Genomic DNA, 20642 nt, shown 5'->3' on the forward strand with positions numbered 1-20642 from the left:
GATACATCCTAATCGAATAGCTGAAAAGTAAAGTAAAAGAAAAAAAATCTTGAAAGCAGCTGGAGCAACACTATGGATTACCTAAAAGGGCAGAAGGATTCAAATGACAACAGGTTATCTCATCTGAAATCAAGGGAGGTCAGAAGGAAGTGATATGACATTTTTCAAACTCTGAAAGAAAGGAACTGTCTACCACAAATTCTATATGCGGTAATACCATCCTTAGGAATAATGGGGAAATAGAGACATTCCCAGACAAAGGAAAACTAAGAGAATTTGTCTCCAGCGGACCCATCCTTAAAGAATGGCTAAATTAATTTCTTCAAATAGAAAGAAAAACAAAACAGAAGAAGAACTGAGACTTCAGGAAGGAAGAAAGAAAAATGGAGTAGATAAAAAAATAATAGGGGTATATATAATAGACTCTCTTTCTCCACATGAGTTTGTTCAATTTTGGCTGTTGAAGTAAAATTATATCATCTGATGTGGTGCTCAGTGTATGCAGAGGAAGCACTTAAGACATATCTATTAAAAATGTGGTGAGGGTAAATGGAGTAACTGGGCAAAATCGAAGCAATGTTTATATGCTTTGTCTGAAGTAGTGAAATTGCAATACAAGTACCTCCCCACACAGGGAATAAGGTTTGTTACATTCATAACGCACTCTCTCCCTAGGTGGATACCTAGTCTTCTGCTTTGAGATAATATTAGCATTTTTCACTTCTGGTGGATTCTCACAAGAAATATCTGAATAGAAAGAAAAATAGTCTCTTCATTAGGGTTCATTTTGAGTAGCAAATCAATAAATGAAATTGCAAGTTTTTTCAAATGAACTTTAAAAATCAGTAGATAACCTATCATGACAAAATAAAAAAATTATACAAAAGATTGAGGAAAAGTACATTAATAAAATACATAAGGTAGAAATGGTAATAATAGAGCCTGAAGAGATATGGGTAGTCATAATGCTTGCATTCTGATTTATGTATATATGTCTATTTTTTCTTTTTGGTTCTGTAAAAATCTAAGTTATATGTAATTATTTCAAATATTTTACAGAATTATGTATTAAGAAGAAGATAATGGATAAGCTGACAGCAGAGCGAATGACGATGAGATTACATTGATGAGTAGTGATTACTTAGGCTTTAGGAACAAAGACAAGAAGTCTGAAAATAAAGATTAGGAGATGCTAAAAGCACACACAAGAGGATTTAAAAGGAAATAATTTGGCCCATGTTGCCAAACTTTTCTTATTACTAAGGCTAAAATTTTCTGTCAGAATCCAGGATTTTCCAGAGATAAATTGTTAAACTCTACAATTAGTGCTTAGTTGCTTATTTGTACCATTTATGTATGCTTTGAATAAAAGATATTCATCATCCATGGAATAAAACTAAATACACTTTTAGGTAAGATAATTAAAAATATATACTTCTGCATTCTAGTGGGGTAGGCCATTTTCCTCCTAAACATTTTATAGATTCAGGTCCATCAATCCCAAAACCATCAGTACAGTTGTAGGTAACTTCTTCTCCATGTTGGTAGCTGTCTAACTCATGAGACAGAACACCATGGTCAATCAAAGGTGGTGGCTCACAAGGCAGCCCTTAAAAAACAATGAAAGAATGCATTCATGTTTCATTTCTTCTTCTGAAATTTAATTTTATGTACTGGGTTTCCCATTTAGTAGTTTTACTTGAAAAGAAGTGAAAACACAGGAGTTACTATCACACCACAAAAAGGTGCAAAAACACTTTCTAAATCCTCCATTCTGTTGTCTGTCACAACCTGAGCAAGAACCGGTGACTTATAATGTCGATGCATTTAGGAAGGATATAGACAGTGCTTCTCTAACCAGTCATGAGTGTTAAAAAGAAACGCATTGAAGATGAATGATCCTAGGAAACGTACCATTATGTTCTAAGAAATCAGAAAGAACGTTGTAGGAAAAACAGTATAAAAATTAAAAAAAAAAAAAAACCAGTTGGCAAAGCAAACATTATAACTTATATAAATAGCTAAATTTAATTATTCCATGCATCACATTTTACGACAAAATAAATGGCAGAGTTTAAAGGGATTCTATAATGGACTAGTGAAATTAACAAAAAAAATTGATTATGCAAAAATTATTTTAATTGTGAAATATAAAAATAATTATATATATATAAATTATATTGTCTTATGACTTTGGTGACAACTGATTATTTTAAATAAATTATTCAGAAAACAAATTTACTTGTCCATACGCCCTCACCTACACACTGAGGTGGAGAACTCCATTTTCGCATGTGGCATGTTATCCCATCTTCTTTGGATAGCTTGAAACCATCTTCACAGACATAAGTTAATTTAGTGCCATGTGGGTAGAGTCCAGGTTTGGATGTTCTTTGCTTTTTTCTGAAAATCTAGATGACTTAATTGCTCCATTTTCAATACTAGGTGGTGGAGAACATAGAATGTTTTCTATATGAACAACAAAGAGATCAAAGGGTCAAGCACAAATACAACTTTTAAATGGAAAAATAAAATCAAACACTATTTGCGATTACAAAATAAAGGTAATTTAAATAAATATTATTGTTTAAAAACTGAACAGCTATCTGGAGCTTGCAAGGATATTTTTCGCCACAATATCTATGCTGCTATTCGCTTGTTAAATATCCTACTTCATTCTTCTGTTCATTATGAGGAAAGAAATAATAACAAACAACTTTATCTGGTATTTTAATAATATCTCTAAGTCTTTTGTCTGTATTGATTTCACAGTATAAGGGAATGAATGCTGATTAATTTGGGCATAGATTGTAGTTTACTGTTTTAGTTGAAAAGTAATAGACATAAAGAAAGGTCTTCACCTCGTTCAATTATGCAAAGCACTGTAGAGTATTAACCTCATTTGGAAGGAATGTTCTAAAGCAAGTTATGAACTACTAACCAACACAGCGAGGTATTGACTGCCATCTTGCATCTTTGCACACGATTTCATCTCCATCCTGAATTAGGTAATTTTCTCAACAGAGAATAGATATTTTTTCTCCTTCTTGATAATTCACTGTCATTGTCATATTTCGAGTGTTAGGAATGTGAGGTGGAGGTGGGCAATTTTTTTTTATTTCTTCTAAAAACAAAAAATTAGATTGATTAAAAAATCATAAATTAAAAATACAGAGGATGGTTTTAATACAGAGAATATTCGATACCAATGTATTATAAATGATCATATAATAATTATTATGCTCTATATTTGTGGCGTGAAACCCTGGTGGCTTAGTGGGCAAGTGCTACAGCTGCAAACCAAAATGTCAGCAGTTTGAACCCACCAAGTGTTCCTTTGAAACTCCATAGGGCAGTTCTACTCTGTTCTGTAGAGTCGCTATGAGCCAGAAACCAGTAGCTAGCAATGGGTTTGTTTTTTCTGTTTTTTTTTTTTTTTTTAAATATGTAGAGCCCTGGTGATGTAGTGTTCATAACAGCCCAGAGCTCTTAATCAAAAAGTCAGCAGTTTGAATCCACCAGCTCCTTGGAAACCCTGTGGGGCAGTTCTACTCTATGGCATGAGTCAGTACGGACAGCCGGCAACCGTTTTTTGATGTTTATACAAGTAGAACTGACTCCTTGTAGCTTTATAATATCTTAATATTAACACTTTTGGTTTGTATTCTTATAGTTTTCCTTCTAGCTTCTTCCTTTGATTCTTTCTGTGATCAATCTTGAATAATTTATAGAAAATCTACTTTAATTATTTCTAACCATTAGGACGTTTCACAGGATTACCTGTTGCCATCGAGTTGATTTGGGCTCATTGTGATCCTACAGGAGAGAGTAAAACTGCCCGATAGAGTTTCCAAGAGCAGCTGGTGAGTTGGACTGCTGACCTTTTGGCTAGCAGCCAGAAGCTTAACCACTGTGCCACTGATGAGCCAGAGTAAGAATTAATTTACAATCAATTCACCTAGTACTGACTCTTGGCCAAGATTAAGAATTAAATATGTTCACTAGTGATTTATAGTGTGCTATTTTTATTCAAAACGTGAAACTGTTTATAGCTTGTTTACACTAGTTAATGACATTTAGATCGATGATAGGCACACAGTTTAACAGATTAAACAGCCTGGCTTTAGTTATATACCAACAGGGTATAACAGACCCCTCTGTTAACTTGTGTCTAAACTCTCCCGAAACTGAGATACCTCAGATATATCTTGTGGGTTTATAATCTGAAGATGAGGCATGTCCTGTCTGACTGAGAGGGGACTCTGGATGGCTGTACCTGAGAGTTTTTGACCTCTTTCTGACTCCCTGATTTTGCTTTTTCCTCTTGTGCTAGGAGCTTTACCTTTATTAAAGCCTCATACAGCTGTACCCTGGGAAGCCTTGGGAGACCTTTCAGTTGTCCGACACTTTGTGATCTATCCAGGGAGATATTTGAATAAACCTCAATAATCCCAATTAATAACTTCAGGTTTTCTGTTTCTGCCTAAGTCAATATGTGTATTTTATGTTTGATTAAAAATATTTTGCCTCATTATTGTTTTTATATTTCTTTGTATAATTTTTCAATGTATACTTATAAATTTATTTTCTTGTATGATATTTAAATTTTTTTGTTCAAATTTCTTAACTTGTTCTTTGCCTTCATAAGTCTAGCTAGAGTTTGGTTTACATATTTTCCTAAAAACTGAACTATAAATTTATTAATATGCTATATATATGGATTTTTGATTTTCTTATATTAATATATGCTTTATTCTTTCCTTTAAGTTCTTTGGATGTATGTCCTTTCCTAGATTCTATATTGTAATGCCTATTGTTATTATTTTATTTCCTTTTTTGCTGATGGATATTTTAAAATGATGATACTCCTGTTTTCATTGTATCCCACTGATTTCAATGTATAATGTTTTCATTTAAATTTTTGACAGTACTCTATCACATAGGGTCACCATGAGCAGGAATCAATGTGACAGCACATAACAATAACAACAACAAAGGCTTATATTTATAAAATGGGATTGTTTAAATGCACATTTTAATTTACTACCATACGAAACGAGAAAAAAAAAATTAAATTCAAGTAATGGGAAAGGGGAAGAGAATAAAGACCACAGAAAAGAGGAAATTGTCAAAGAAAAACAGAAAATAGAAAATCAATCAAGATAAATATACACAAGCTAAAAGTACAAAAGAGAGGAAATTGAGAAAATAAAAACCTTAAAATAGATTATTTGAAAAGATTAATACAATTGAAAACAAAACTGGGACGAGTGATTGAGATAAAAGAGAACAAAAATGATCAGTATCAGGGATGAAAAATAGCTATCACCAAGGATCCTACAGATATTAAAAGGAACACAGAATATTAAGTGAATATTGGGAACAATTGTATGCTAATTATTAGATAAGTTAGATAAAATGGACGTATTTCCTAAACAATGCAACTTCCATACCCTGACAAAAGACAACAGAGAAAATCCTAATAGCCCTCTACCTGTTAAAGGAATTGAATTCTTCATTAAAAAAAAAAAAAAAAAAAAAACTTCCAAAAAATTAAAACAATCAGATGACTTCAGAGATGAATTCTATAAAACATTAAGGGAAAAATAAGATACATATTGCACAGATTCGACGGCACTAGGTTTTATGGCACAGATACTTTCAAAGTACAGAGGAACACGGAACATTTCTCAGTTCATTATATGAGGGTACAAGAGCCCTGATAACAAAACCTGTTGCAGATATTACAAGAAACTGTAAGTAAACTCCAATATCCCCCAAGAACATATAGACACAAAAATTCTCAACTATATGTTATCAAATCAAATACTTCAACATGTAAAATAGTAGTTATAATATTATCATAAGAATAAATATTACAACGAAGTAGAGTTTATCCAAAGAAGGAAAGCTTTGTTTTACATTCAAAAACCAATATATGGGATTCAACATTTTAACAGAATTAGGAAGAAAATCATTTAATCATATCAAAAAATGCAGCAAAAGTATTTAATGATGTTGAACATCCATTAATGATAAAAGCTCTCAACTAACTAGGAATAGAAGGAAACTTCTTCAATCTGATGAAGAGAGCATTTTTAAAAATCCTAAAGCTAACTTCATAATTGTGGCTAAATATCCAATGGTCAGGAACAGATCAAGGGTGTTTGTTCTCATCACTTCCTTCAATACTCTACTGGAGGTTCTAGACAGTTTCAGAAGATAAGAAAAGAAGCAAAAACATAAAAATGGTACAGAGAAATAAAAATATAATCTGCAATGATATAATTGTGTACGGAAAATTCTAAAAGGTCTACAAAGCTACACCTAAATAAAGAAGGGAATATAGTATAAAATTAATATGCAAAAATCAAGTGTATCTATACCTGCTTCAAAAATTTGAAAATCCGAAGTTTAAAAATAGTACAACTATAATAACAAAAAATGTAAGTTAGGAATAATTATTTTAGAACTGCATACCTTTTAGGCTAAAGACATTCATGAGAAAAATGGATCAGATATAAATAATTGGAGAGATATATCAGGTTTATGGATTGGAACTCCAACATGGTTAAGATGTCTGTTACCCCTACTTATCTGTAGATTTGATGCCATCTGTTTCATTATCTAGGCAGATATTTTCTAGGAATTGGTATATTTTTTTTGAAAATTTTTATAGAAATACAAAGATCAGAATAGCTATCAAACTTCAAATGAAAATCCATTGCCCTCAAGTAGATTCCGACTCACAGCGACCCTACAGGACAGAGGAGAACAGCCCCACAGGGTTTCCAAGGCTGTAAATCTTTATGGGAGCAGACTGCCCCATCTTTCTCCTGAAGAGCAGCTGGTTGGTTTGAACCACCGACCTTTTGGTTAGCAGCTGAGCGTTTAACCACTGAACAGGTGCTCCTTAAATCAATCTTGAAAAGAAGATCATATTTGGAGAACAAATACCATGCTTCACAACTTACTATAGGTAATGTGATTTGGGCATAAGGATAAATAAATAAATAACTAAATAAAGTGTCCAGAAATAAACCAGCACTACTACAGTCAATTGTTTTTCATTTCAAAATCTTTTTAGCAGGTGTTTTTAGGAACTGGGTATCCACCAAAAAAAAAAAAAAACATCAACCTCTACTTAGCACTGCACTCAAAAAGCAATAAGAGATAGATGATATACTTAAATACAAATGCTAAAACTATCAAGCTTCTAGAAGAGAATGCAGAGGAATATGTGCACTTCACTGAATATAAATATTACTTGCTTCCTTAAAAAAAAAAAAGCGTAAACATGTTGAACGGTAGATAGTAGGTTTGCTTTAGGATTGGTGTGAAACTACCATCTGTATGCTAGACCTGTCTCAGTTAAAAGCATTGAGGGTAATGGTACAAGGTTTCTCACAGTTGGAGAAGTCATTTACAGACAAGAAGCTTGGGAAGACTCGGATGAACTCTGCTATTCAATTGGAATTGGAGGTGTCAGTATGACTCGAGATTTTCAAGATAGAGATAGAACGGGGCACTGGTGGCAAAGTGGTTAAGAGCTCAGCTGTTAACCAAAGGTCAACAGCTCAAATCTACCTTGCAAACCCTGCTCTGTCCTATAGGGTCATGGAGTCAGAATCAACTCCACGGCAACGTGTTGTTTTTTTAGGGATGAAAAATTGATAGATGATAGATAATCAATATAGGTGTAGGCATACATATGGATTGATTGTGTGTAATAAAAGAACTGAAGCAATGGGAGTCCCACAGTAATGAGCACAACTTAGTGCCCAGATGTTGATTTAAAGCCACCAAGTTTCTGCATGGTTGTTATACAGACAACTAATGTGCAAGATATAATTATTACTTAGAAACAGTGTTTTGTTTAGCTTTTAAATGACCTTGTGGCTTGAAAAGTATTTCTAGTAATAACTAATTTTTTAAAAGACATGAAGATACTACTTTTACAATTTAGGAAGAAACAGGATAATTTTTTAAAAAAAAAATCCTAAAAGAGACCTTACCTGCGCAAGTTAGCTCGGGATCCCGCCTTCCATTTATGCAGGTTGTTTGTTTGTTTTGTGATTTTCCTTTACAAGTGTAAGCGAAGTTTGCATTATGATTAAATTCAGTCTGATCTGATGGCATTAAATGAGATATAGGTATCCTTGATAATTTACACTTCTCAAGTTGTTCTGTTGCTGTAAAATAAAAATATTCCCATGAAAAGACAAATTATAAAAATTTAAACATCTACTATGTAACTCTATAGAATTGGTGATATAATGAAATTATGATTTATGCTAATGAATCCTAGCAATCCAGCTATTCCTGGTCATGTTGCATGCGATGGACTATTACATGTAAAAATAATTTTTGTGTCCATTCTTTGAAATATCAGAGTAAATATCTGTCATAAAGATATATTGCACTTTGGGAATTGGATGAGTCTAAGAGGTTCACTCTCTTGGACGGTCTACATATGGAACACTCATCATGCAGCCTAATGTGGCCCCATATTTGAAATGTATGCAAATGTGCATAGACTTTTACTTTCCTGATGTAAAAAGACACTACATTATTTTAAATCAATAATATGAAAGCATTAAAAATAATATTACCTATGGCAATAGAATCAAAGAAGTTGCTAGTTTAAATGCTTTTTTTTTCCAGAAAGGTAATGAAATATAAAATATACAGAATTTGAGTATTTTAGCAGCTGTCTTCAAGATCACCCCCCCAAAAAAAAACCAACAGATACAGGTACTTGAACTAAGAAAGGGGTGCTAAGAATCCTGACCCATTTTCTCATATAACCTTAGGGTCTTTGAGAAGTTATTTTATACACCAGATCATTCTATAACCCAATTATATTGCAATGCCATAGTAATGAATCTTTGTTGGCTCAAAATGAGTTAATATGTAGACTATGCAAACTTTTTATACAGCTACATATTTCAGTAATCCTGTGATTATGGGGGAAGCTCTGCTGGTGTAGTGGTTAAGAGCTACGGCTGCTAACCAAAAGGTTTGCAGTTCGAATCCGCCCGTCGCTCCATGGAAACCCTATGAGGCAGTTCTACCCTGTCCTATAGGCTCGCTATGAGTCGGAATTGACTTGACGACAATGGGTTTGGTTTGTTTTTTGTTTTTTAAGATTATGGGAGTCTTTTTGAATTTGGTAAAATAGCAATATAAGTTGTTGGTAGTATTTTTTGTTAATGATTAGAAAAGCAGTTTTGAGTGAGGTTGAACAAAGTCAAGTAATTGGCCAAAGAAAAGCACTAGTTATGTAATACAACCCAGAAAGAAAGGAGGCTGATTCAAAACATAGTAGAGAGTTCAGACAAAAATTACTTCCATCTTTAGGAAGGAATGACCTACAACATGATCTGGAGTAATGCTACAGACAAAGCAAGGTGTTCTTTGAGGGATAGTAACTGCAGGAATATCTGTAGTCAAGAAGAGTTGTTTTTGTCATTGACATGTTGTGTCTTTAATGGTTTTATGAGTGGATTTCTTTATTAGGTGAAAAATAAACACATCTGGAAGAGTGAAGAACCCAGAATAGAGAGGGATCAAAAAAAAAAAAAAAAAAAACACTGAGAGGGGTTAACCGGTAGAGTAAGGCCTACAATGGCTGGAAGGGGGTTACACTAGGCTGAATACATGGACACAATTAAATTAATGAAGGCAACTCTGACTTCAGGAAGGAATAACAATTGAAGCTGAGGTATTGGTATAGGCTAGAATGAAAAGCGGACAGTTCTTATGTCTGATTTTATCTTGAGTTTCTCTCCACCTGGAATGAAGTGAAATCATTCATGGAGATCAAAGAGGACAATGGTGAGGCTGGATCATGAAGGACTGGCGGTGCCATTAACAGGAATGTGTTCAGCGAAAATGCAAGGATTAATCAGAAACAGAGTTTACTGATTCATTTCACGAACCCTATTGAATGCCTTCTTTATGTCAGCCAGTTAGTTTTTTGGGTATTGGGAATACAGAAGTGAATAAGACAGGTAGGAATCCCTTTTCTCCTGGAGCTTGATCCTGAGCTTTACCTTCTCCTGGAATTAATTAATGTCTACAAATCTGATGATTAAATAAGAGTGGGCATCCAGAACTTCTGAATGAACCACAGAGGTAAAGTTTAAGAAAGAACTCATTTAAAGGGAAAATGAATCTGGGCTCCCCATCCTCCCAGCTGGACTTGGCCATCAAAGGGGCAGGATGAATCTCTTATAAGTGAAATCCATGTCAGATTTGTTTCCTGGCCCAGCCCTTCACTGCCTCATGTCACTAAGTTATAGCCCAACTGAGAGGGCCTATGGCCCCCCACTCTGCAGCACCTTCACTGCCTTTTGCTGCATTGGAAACAGACTAAGGAATGATCACTGTTAGAAGCTTTGAGAGAGGCAAGAGTAGCAATATGGGTATTTTCTCAACTTTATTTCTTTTTTTCCAGGCCCTGAAGCAATGAGTCATATAATAACAACAGTGGTATTCATGCAAAATACTTATGTTTCCTGATAATTTGTACTCTTATATCATATGACAATCTGTAGGTAAAATTTAGCTTCACAATTATAAAATAAACCATATTAATACCATAATATTCTGTTGCTAGTTTATATTTTTCCCCAATAGACACATATTGATCTATAAACAACAAATCTTTAGATTCATTACTATTCAAGAAATGACATTTTAGGCAATATCTCTGAATATATTTTTAAGGTAAAAATAATAAAATTTATTAAATGTCTCTTTGAGAATTATATTCTCACCAATGCACTGAGGATATAATGGCTCCACACTCTGCTGACACACGTAATTGATCTGTATCCAATCATTGTAAAGGATTCTTTGCAAGTGAACTCCACTGAATCTCCATGGTGATAGGGAGGGTCAGAGGGCAAGCTGTAGCCATGCTCCAGTATAGGTATATCCCCACATGTACTCGCTTCCGCTACATAAATTTCACAAAAATAAGTTTCTCTTTAAAAGATAATTTGTCTTCATATGAATACAGATGCAATTGCTGATTCAAGTTTAAATATTAATATTGTATGTACATTACCAACACATATAGGCAAAGTTGTCCATTTTCCATCAACGCATTGAATTTTCTTAGACCCCTTCATTAGGGATCTGAGATTGCAATCATATTCCACCACTTCGTTGTGTTCATATTCTTCATTCTTTGTCCCCTTAATGACCCCGTTGAGGAGTTGAGGAGGTGGGCCACAAGAGTTTACTTGCCCTACAGTAGAAATACTGTTTAAATAATGGTTAAGTAGTTTCTTTTGCAATAAAAAGTTAACCAAAGTGAAGAAATATTTTGTTTATTATTTCTTTCATGACAGTATTCTTAAACAATGAAAAAGGAACGGTGTTTACCCCGGATTCTTATTTCCCAATCCTGTTAATTCTACTGAACTACAGGAGCCCTGGTGGTGCAGGAGTCAACTGAAAAGTTGGCAGTTGGAAACCACCAGGGGCTCCACAGGAGAAAGATATGGCAGCCTGCTTCTTTAGAGATGTCCAGCCTTGGAAACCACATTGGGCCGCTACAGGTTGCAATCGACTAGACGGCGGTGAGTTTGGTTTTCATGGGATACTGGTTGCACAGTGGTTAGGAGCTTAGCTGCTACCTGAGTGGAAGGTCAGTGGTTTGAACCCACCAGTGGTTCTATGGGAGAAAGATGTGACAATCTGCTGCCATTAACACTGTAGCCTTGGAAAATCTATGTGACAGCTCTACTCTGTCCTACAGGGTCACCTGACGACAATGTTTTTTTATGTTTGTTTCTTACACTGAACTAGGTCATTGTAGGTATAGTAAAACCTTTAAAATATATTCAATAATCTGTATATTCTAACGATGTGTACAGATTAGCAAATATGGTTGTATAATTAAAGTAATATTCATACTCCATGAAAACACTGTTTCAAAAATTTTTGAAAAAGTACAACCACTTAACAAAATCTGTTGATCAACATATTTTGACTTTGATTAATCCATACATGTGACTGCTGATTGAATTGACTTTAAACTGTTGGAATGTTGTATAGAGAAGCACAATGAGACTTGGGGTAAGACTCATCTATATAAAACATTCAACATTAATTGTGGCATTACAGGTAAAGGGGGAAAAAAAAAAACAAAGGAGTATCTCCAGTCTCAGCTGCCATACATGTATCTCTAAATACTCCTAATACACACTTCTATAAACAATTGGAGAGAGATCTATCTGAGCTGTCTACAACCCAGCCCATATCCTTCCCAACTATAACAAAAAATATCTGGCTTCATGTGTTAGCTTACAATCTGAAAGGTCACAGAAAATGAAAAAAAGAAAAAAAAAAGGTGTTGACATCCAAGAAATAAGTTGTTGTTCCATCAATTGTAAGATATTCACCTTTACATGTCGGGGGACTTGGGGACCATCCAAAGTGGTAGCACTGAGTGGAATCTGCTCCAACTCTTTTAAGTCTCTGTCTACAGGAGAAATGCAAGACATCTCCAACTTTATATTTGTTTTTCTTGGGTGAAGCTTCTAAGTTTCATGGTAAATCAGGAACACCGCATTCTTTTTCTAAAAAAAAGTGAAATAGTTTAGAGAGGAAAAATAATTTATCATTGTCAAAATAAATTTTATATGGTCATACAACAATGAGGTGCTGGATGCTGTGCACACAGAGGGGCATCAGATAAGCTCTTTTCCTTGGGGAAAAAACCTGACGTTTTTGTTCACCCTGTCAATTTTTGTGGTGCTCTGTGAGGAATATTAACGTATTGAACAACAATATGTGTGTCCTGAAAATTTATTTGTAAAGTAAACTTGCTTAGTTTGGATCTCATTTTATCACTGGTATTATAAAATTTAAGGTTAATTTTGCTCACTTTAGAAACATAAAATTATTCTTTCACATTAAGAAAAGGAAGCTACAGTTTTTTATTGCACATTTAATAAAAATTTATATTTTGTTTGATGTAATTAACCCATTGCCATTAAGTCAATTTCAATTCATAGCTATACCATAGGATAGAATAGAACTGCCCCCATTGGGTTTCCGAAGCTGTAATCTTTACTCATGCAAACTGTTATATCCTTCTTCTGCAAGCAAGAAGGTGGGTTGGAACTGCTGACTTTCAGTTAGTAGCCAAGCACTTAACCACTGCACCATCACGGTTCCTTTTAATACAATGGAGGAACCAGAATGCAAGAGTGATGCCATATCTAATGTATTTTAAGTTAGAGGATTATTAAAAATCAAATAATTGAATTTTTTTTATGAAGGAAGAAAACAGTCACTCATTAATTTATAAAATTAAAATCTAGAATTTAAGACTTGGAATCATGCTAATAAGAAAATTCACGCCATCAAGAAGTTAAATATTAACACATGATCATAAAATTAAATGTAAATTAACTATTTCAAAAAAATACTACAAAATAACTAACTAAATAAATGCACTTTTGTTTTTGTTTTTATGTTGCGATTAGGAGCTAAATTGAGATCACACTTAAATGAGAATCACTAATACTGCTCTCTTAAATTTCAATTCCATTCCACTACATAGCAATCCTTTTCTTTGTATTTGTGTTTGTTTACATATTTTGTGCTCATCTTATATAGATTTTATTTCTCATCATGTTGTGGAACAAACTGTCCTATGAAGAAAAACAATGATCCCAATTGTTGAGTATCTTTCAACTACTACATTTATGTAGAGATAATAACCTATGCAATGTGATTAAAGAAACCCTTTGAATGGGTATACCACGAATTAGAGATATTTGGTTTTGAACGAATGTCAAAATTGTAAATCCTAGTACTGTTATCTGCAAATGTTAGTGTAAACTTTTAACCCTAAAAACAAACTTCTTTAAGATTGTTGCAACCACTTGTTTAGTTTAAGTGTTTTATGACAACAATTCTTTGGAAAACTTGCACCAAAAAAAAAAGAACTCCAGAACATTTGATATAGACTTAGATATCAGACAACCTGTGTCTACTTTTCTGCCAAATATCTGAGGGAAGAATATTTTAAAAGAACATTAAGCCATCATTCAATCAGCTACTGAAGGACTACACTATGCTGGTCATTTTCTAGTAGTATGTTTACATGATCATACATTTTTTATAAAATTTGCTAAAGGGAGATATTTTTAACACATTAATTTCTACAACCATCTCTGTCATTCCAGTTTTCTCTGCTTCACATTTTCCTGTCATGTCTAGCAGCATTGGAATGGCTGTGAGAATTATGTATTCATAGTTTTCCTTTTTTTTTTTTAAGAAAGCTCCTCAAAATTGCATAAGGTCTGACTTCGAAAAATCTGTATCTGCCTCTAATCACAGAAAAGAAATCCAAACTGATCCAAACCTTGTCTACATGTCCAATGTTATCTTATTTAAAATATGTTTATCATGTGCTTCATTATTTGGTTTAATCCACTGTGTTCTCACCAACCACACTATTCTATACTTTAATGAAAGCTCTGGAAAGGCAGGTCTATATTTTATTTCTTACTGTTTTCTCGTAGCCTATTTAATAGGTGTTTGTTGGCAGCCTAAATGAGTCAGATGTAACTGGGCCTTCGACTTGCTAACCAGCTCTACCTCACTGCTGTAATACTCTCACTCTTTTCTCCGCAGTATCTGTTTTAAACCTTTCCTCTCTGCACAAAAAAAAAAAAAAAAAAAAAAAAAAATTTAATTTTCTCTGCACAGTGCTGCTCCTTCTCCTACCCCCAAACACTGCTCATTCTCAGATGACCTTGCCTCATACTTCACAGAAAATAGAAACCATCACCTCTTGCTTCTTTTCAGCATTCGATTTACAAAAGCCATTTTCCTTCTTTCCTCCTGTTACAAGGTTGAAGGGAGCCATGTTGCCACAAAGCCTGTTATCTCCACAGGAGCTCTGATTCCCTTTCTCTCCCGCAGTCACAGGGACATATCTACCTGCTGTATTCAATCTCTGTTTCCCTCTCTACCATACCCTTGTCCCCAGCAGTCAGCATGTTCTTATAGCTACAATCTTAAAAATAAATAAATAAATAAAACTTTCCATCGGTGCATAATTTCCTCTAGTCATATCCTGAACCTGTCACAGAAAAACGTCTACAAAGGGTTATGTCACATGCTTCCTCTCTTTTAACGTTTTCTTCTCTTCGTGCCTACAACAGATTCATTTTTAGTTTCTTTTTTTTCCTCCTGATTCTCTGAATCCTCCTTTTTTCCATCTATGTTTTCACCTATTCCCTTTCTCTTTGAACTTTACATGTTGAAATATTTCAGGGCTTATGCCTACACTTTCTTCCTTTTCATTCTGTATGCTTCAATAATTAGATGTCATAACTCATAGGTTGATAATCTAAATGTTTGTCATTTGACTAGACCTATAGTTCCAACTCTCCTGTTTACATATCTAATTTTAAATGACCATGAGTAGTTCAACCATAATGTTTCCAAGCCATAAGTTGTGGTATATCCTCCCGAAAGTGGTCTCTGTCCTACTAGCACCATCTTACAAATTGGCTGCAGTGCAATGAATTGCTTTTATGTGGCCTTTCTAACCGTGGTCTTATAACTTCCACAGATGATTGCCTGGGCCACAGTCTTACAAGGGAATGGTATATTACTGTCATGGATTGAATTGTGGCCCCCCAAAATATCTGTCAGCTTGGCTAGGTCATGATTCCCATGTACGATTGCATAATTCTCTACCATTTTATCATTTGATGTGATTTCCCTATGTGTTGTAAATCCTTTCACTATGATGTAATAAGATAGATTAAACCCAGACCCAGTGCCCTTGAGTCGATTTATGGCAGTTATATTGATGAGCTCTATAAGATTAGATAGTGTTTTAAACCAATCTCTTATGAGATATAAAAGAGAGAAATGAACAAAGAGACATGGCGACCTCACACCACCAAGAAAGCAGTGCCGGGAGCACAGGGTGTCCTTTGGACCTGAGGTTCCTGTGCTGAGATGCTCCCACACCTAGGGAAGACTGATGCATCACAAGGATCTTTCTTCAGAGCTGACAGAAAGAGAAAGTCTTCCCCTGGAGCTGGCGCCCTTAATTCAGACGTTTAGCCTACTGGACTGTGAGAGAATAAACTTCTCTTTGTTAAAGCCATCCACTTGTGGTATTTCTGTTACAGTAGCACAAGATGACTAAGACAATTACTATTCAAATTGAGTGACTTGTAGTCTACCAAGAGGATTGGCCAGGTCATGGTCCTGTTGGGGGGACCATGCCTTGAAATTGACAAGGACTTTTTGTATACAAGAGCCAGCCCCACCGAGGTTCAGAGGGATCTCACTAACATTGAGAGCAGAGCACATCATTTCAGCATAGGTTCCCTGTGCAGAGAACCTCTTAGACCCAGAAAAGAGAGGTGTAACACTGAAGAAGTCACCAGATGGCGAGAAGCAGCAGCAAGTACAGTAGAGCCAAGCAGCAGAGAAGCAGCAGCAGCAGAGCGAGCAGCAAGAACTGCAAGACCAGCCGTGACCTTGCTAGCCCAAGGAGAGTGAGCACTTTTGGGAAGGAGGCTTGCTGATGAAGCAAGGTTCCTTCAGGCACTTGTTGATGGAGCTAAAAGAACTATAACACTCGCCCATGCTAGACAGGGACCTGCGTGTGCCCCATGCTGAGGTCACAGGACCATCCGCCTTGTGCAGTGAGGCAGTACCCATTTGGCTCTCAGGTCGTGTAGGTCCGGGTAGCATGGCAGAAGACAGTGGCAGAGGCCTGGGAAGGCCCAGCTGTAGAGGTTAAGGATATGCTGTGCAGGGGTCTTCCTGTGAAAAAATCGAGGCCCAGCAAGGCCCAGCATCAGAAGAGAAGACTCGGGAGCCATGCAGATGATGTGAAGACAGCATCTGACCTGAACCATGGAGAGCTGACCCAGCAATATAAGAATGGAAGTGGGTAATCTGGGGAAGGGTAAGCACTTCCCCTTTGAGAATCTGTTGTTGCTGTTTATAGTTTGCTTTCCATAAATAATACTGATTTTCACTTTGTCAACACTGTGTAAGTATCTCATGTGTCCAGATCGATCACAAATGAACGAAGCACCCAAGGAATGCTTGATGCCAGGTGTGTATGTGACTCATTCCTAGCAGTCTTATGGCTGCCTGGAAGTTTGAGGTATGACCTGTCTGCATGAGCAATGCAGAGAGACAGACAGATAGGCATACAATGGCATTGCTATTTACACACTTGATTCTGAAAAACAAAGCAAAACATAAAAGTTCCTTGACCCAGCATTTAGTGACATCGCCTCTCCTTTCTACCATCAGGTATGTCCCAAGTTTGTTCTCTGCTCTGCATATCCTCAGCCTTCACCTTATCTGAATCCCCATCATTTCTCACCCTACAAGGACTCACTCCTTCCTGACTTGACTACACATGCACCAAGTCAAGGAACAGCCACAACAACAACAAAAAACCTTTCATAAATGAAAGTCTATTTATATCATTGTTTTTCTTAAGTTTTTTTTTAATGTCTTTTCATCAAGCATAAAATTAACCCAATGCTAATATGCTCTGAAGTAACCTGGATAATCTTGCCTTTGCCTCCTAACCAGCCTCAGCTCATAAAATTTTCCCACGTCTTAACTACACCCATCTCACTCTGGCATTTTCCAAAATGTATTTTTCTTCTAGAGCTTTCCATATTTTATTTCTTTTGTTTAGAATACTCTATATCCACCCATTTTTCATAGATTCAAAGGTACTTTCTATATGTGGAAAACAGGAAACTGTTCGGTAAATATACAAGAGGTTTTCAGAATAGTCCAGAGAAGGTGTTGATATCTGAAAATGAAGAGTTCCTGGCAAGAACTGAAGAACTTTACACTTAAGATGGGAAAGCAAAAGCAAAAACTCAGGAGTAAAGCAGCTGAAGAGGTTGTGACTAACCACAATTTGGTAAAGGGTGCCTCAAAAAAAAAACAAAGCAAAAAAACAAACCTGTTGTTGTCGAGTCCGTTCTGACTCATAGTGACCCTAGTTTTAAATAATTTCAAATCTTTCATTTAAAATTACTTGGAAACACTTTATTTTTCATGACAAATCTGTAATGTATGTGGCCCAAAGGAAACATCACTTTGATGCACTGTTTTAAAGATAGGCTATTTGAGCTTCAGGACACCATTTCCTCCCAGTTAACATTAAATCAGAAGAAGACACCTTGATTTTAATCAGCGTTCCTTAAGGATGTCTCTGGATAATTCCGTTACCCCCCAGAGGAACATATACAGATTATATCACCCCCAATTACCCCAAAGAAACGAATACCAGGAAAAAAAACAACGACAGTACTTACCATAACACGTGGGTGTGTCAGACCAGCCATCATCACCACATACTATAGAGCCCGTGGTGCTCCCACCTGTGTTTTCATAGCCCGCGCTGCATTCATAGTCCAGCTGGTCACTGAGCTTAAACCATGTGCCATTGCTTTTGGGTCTGGCGTTCACAAATGATGGCTTGTCACAAGATTCTAATGCATGATGAAATTGAGGATTTCATTTCATGTTACTGAATGGGCAAGCTGACTGAGTAAATTCCATCCGAGAAGCAAAAATCCTTCCCAATTATGTGCCAATATTTAATTAACTTTTTAAAAAATAAGCTAAGAAGACCAAATATAAATTGTTCTCCTGAAATCATTACAATAAAAAGGTATGTTTATGTATACAGCATTCTTCACATCACTTCAAACATCTGAAAAATTTATATTAAGTTCATTTTCTCAATTCTGGTTATGCCTGTGAGCTTGTCATATACTGGTAACAAAACAAGTCACGAGAAGTGTGTATTGGTTTTCAGAAAACAACATTTTTTTAAAAATTTGAGATATCAATCTTATTACTAATTGAGACATACATAACAGAGAAAATGGGTTAATTGGATATAAAGATCTATATAATTAATATCCAACATTTTTTCTTCCATAGTAATGTCTTGTAATAGATATTCGATCACAATTAGTATAAAACAAGTTGATATGAGAGCAACTTTGGTCATTTTTTCTTTAGCCAGAGCCCAGAGTAAACAGAAAAATTGAAAAAACAAATTAAAAGATAATTACACAGTAGGATAGATATCTTTTACTACAAAAATATCAGAGTGGCCTTGAGAAAATAAAGTGTATAACTAAAGCACAATGAGCAAATTGTTCTTAGAAGATCTTTATAAACTTCTAAGCAGCAGGGCAGGGAAAACTTTCAACACAATAGAATTTAGCACTATCAAGAAATGTTTCTCTTCACTACCTAGATGTTTATGAAGATTTTCCAAAAGGCCAGCAGGAATTTTCATAACTGGACCTCTCCTACAGCATTAATTCTATAAATTATAAAGGTCAAATCTCCTGGGATTCTGCACTATGGACTCATCTCTTCACTTAAAAACATGACATTTATGTTTAGGAGCAAGGACTCCAATATGAGAGGCTGGTCATCTAAACACAGGCACAACGGACAAGAAAGTTTCAACTGAAAACATGCAAGTCTACGGCAGAATACTCGAGGCTCCCTCAGCAGTTCCTAAATCACGAGATTGATTGAAAGTAGGAAAAACTTGAACTGAAGAGATGAAATGATCCTCCTTCATATCAGTAATTACACTAGAAAGGCAAGAAAAGACCTAACTATATATACTATAATCACATATATATATGATTTATATATTACATACATAAATTTTACATATTATTTGTATAAAATTTCTATATTCTATATATGTAATTTGTCAAAGGGTTTTATTCATCCTTACAAATGGAAGCATGTCAGCCCTACCTGCACCCTCCAATCCCGTACAAAATAATTAAGTTAAAGTAAACTTTTGTAAAACTATCATCAAGAAAATGACCCTAATAAATTACTTACTGATGCATACGGGTTGAGTTGACCACCCACTTTCCAAGCACGTAATAGATCCTGATGTTTTACCATCTGCTGTCATGTATCCTGATTTACACTTATATTGTGTTTGTTTATTTACTGGATATGAATACTCAGATTCAGAAAAAAATCCATTTGCAATAAGTGTATCTGATTTTGAACATGTTTCTAAAGGAAGAAGGCACAAGGAAAAAATAGGCATATATTTAATAAACATTTTTTATTCCGTGTTAAATGATAGACAATATAAACATTTTTTATTCAGAGTCAAATAATATGACAATATAATAAAATAATAAATCATTTGTAACTGTAAACCTGAAGTAACTGTAATTATCCAAATTCTAGTGTCAGAAAAATAAGCTCAGTTTTATTAAATGTTTTTTGAAACAAGGCAAGATTCAAAACAAGCACTAAGAAAGAGCCAGTAACAACTAGCTCTAGCATGCTGTAGGATTCCAGATCCATTAAACAATTAGGTGTCTAATAATTGATTATGAGGGGATTATGAGTGCTATTCCATAAAAGGATTATTATTTGCCATAGCTTCAGTGCTGACAGAATGAGACGTTTCCCAGTTCTACGTCATCCTCACTATCACTGGAATTTTCGAATCTAACTTTACAATCATTGTAAAAATCTTTCTTACCAACAATCTCCCTCACCTTCGCTGGCCCACTTTTTCACCAAACACGATGTTGTCCTCTAGT

The 20642-nt window shown here is 35.1% G+C and overlaps 1 protein-coding gene and 1 pseudogene across 1 annotated transcript in view; both read right to left on the reverse strand.

Annotated features, from left to right (window-relative positions):
* LOC100654789 (complement factor H-related protein 3-like) overlaps nt 1–20642 on the reverse strand; it is a 54355-nt gene that overhangs the window by 2984 nt on the left and 30729 nt on the right. Inside the window, exon 4 of the mRNA XM_023549163.2 lies at nt 19918–20100. Coding sequence (XP_023404931.1) covers nt 19918–20100 — 183 coding nt within the window. The remainder of the gene's footprint in view (nt 1–19917; nt 20101–20642) is intronic.
* On the reverse strand, nt 1074–19642 carry LOC135228670 (complement factor H-like; annotated as a pseudogene).

The sequence above is a fragment of the Loxodonta africana genome, chromosome 25 (assembly GCF_030014295.1).
Source record: "Loxodonta africana isolate mLoxAfr1 chromosome 25, mLoxAfr1.hap2, whole genome shotgun sequence".
Classification (NCBI taxonomy): domain Eukaryota; kingdom Metazoa; phylum Chordata; class Mammalia; order Proboscidea; family Elephantidae; genus Loxodonta; species Loxodonta africana.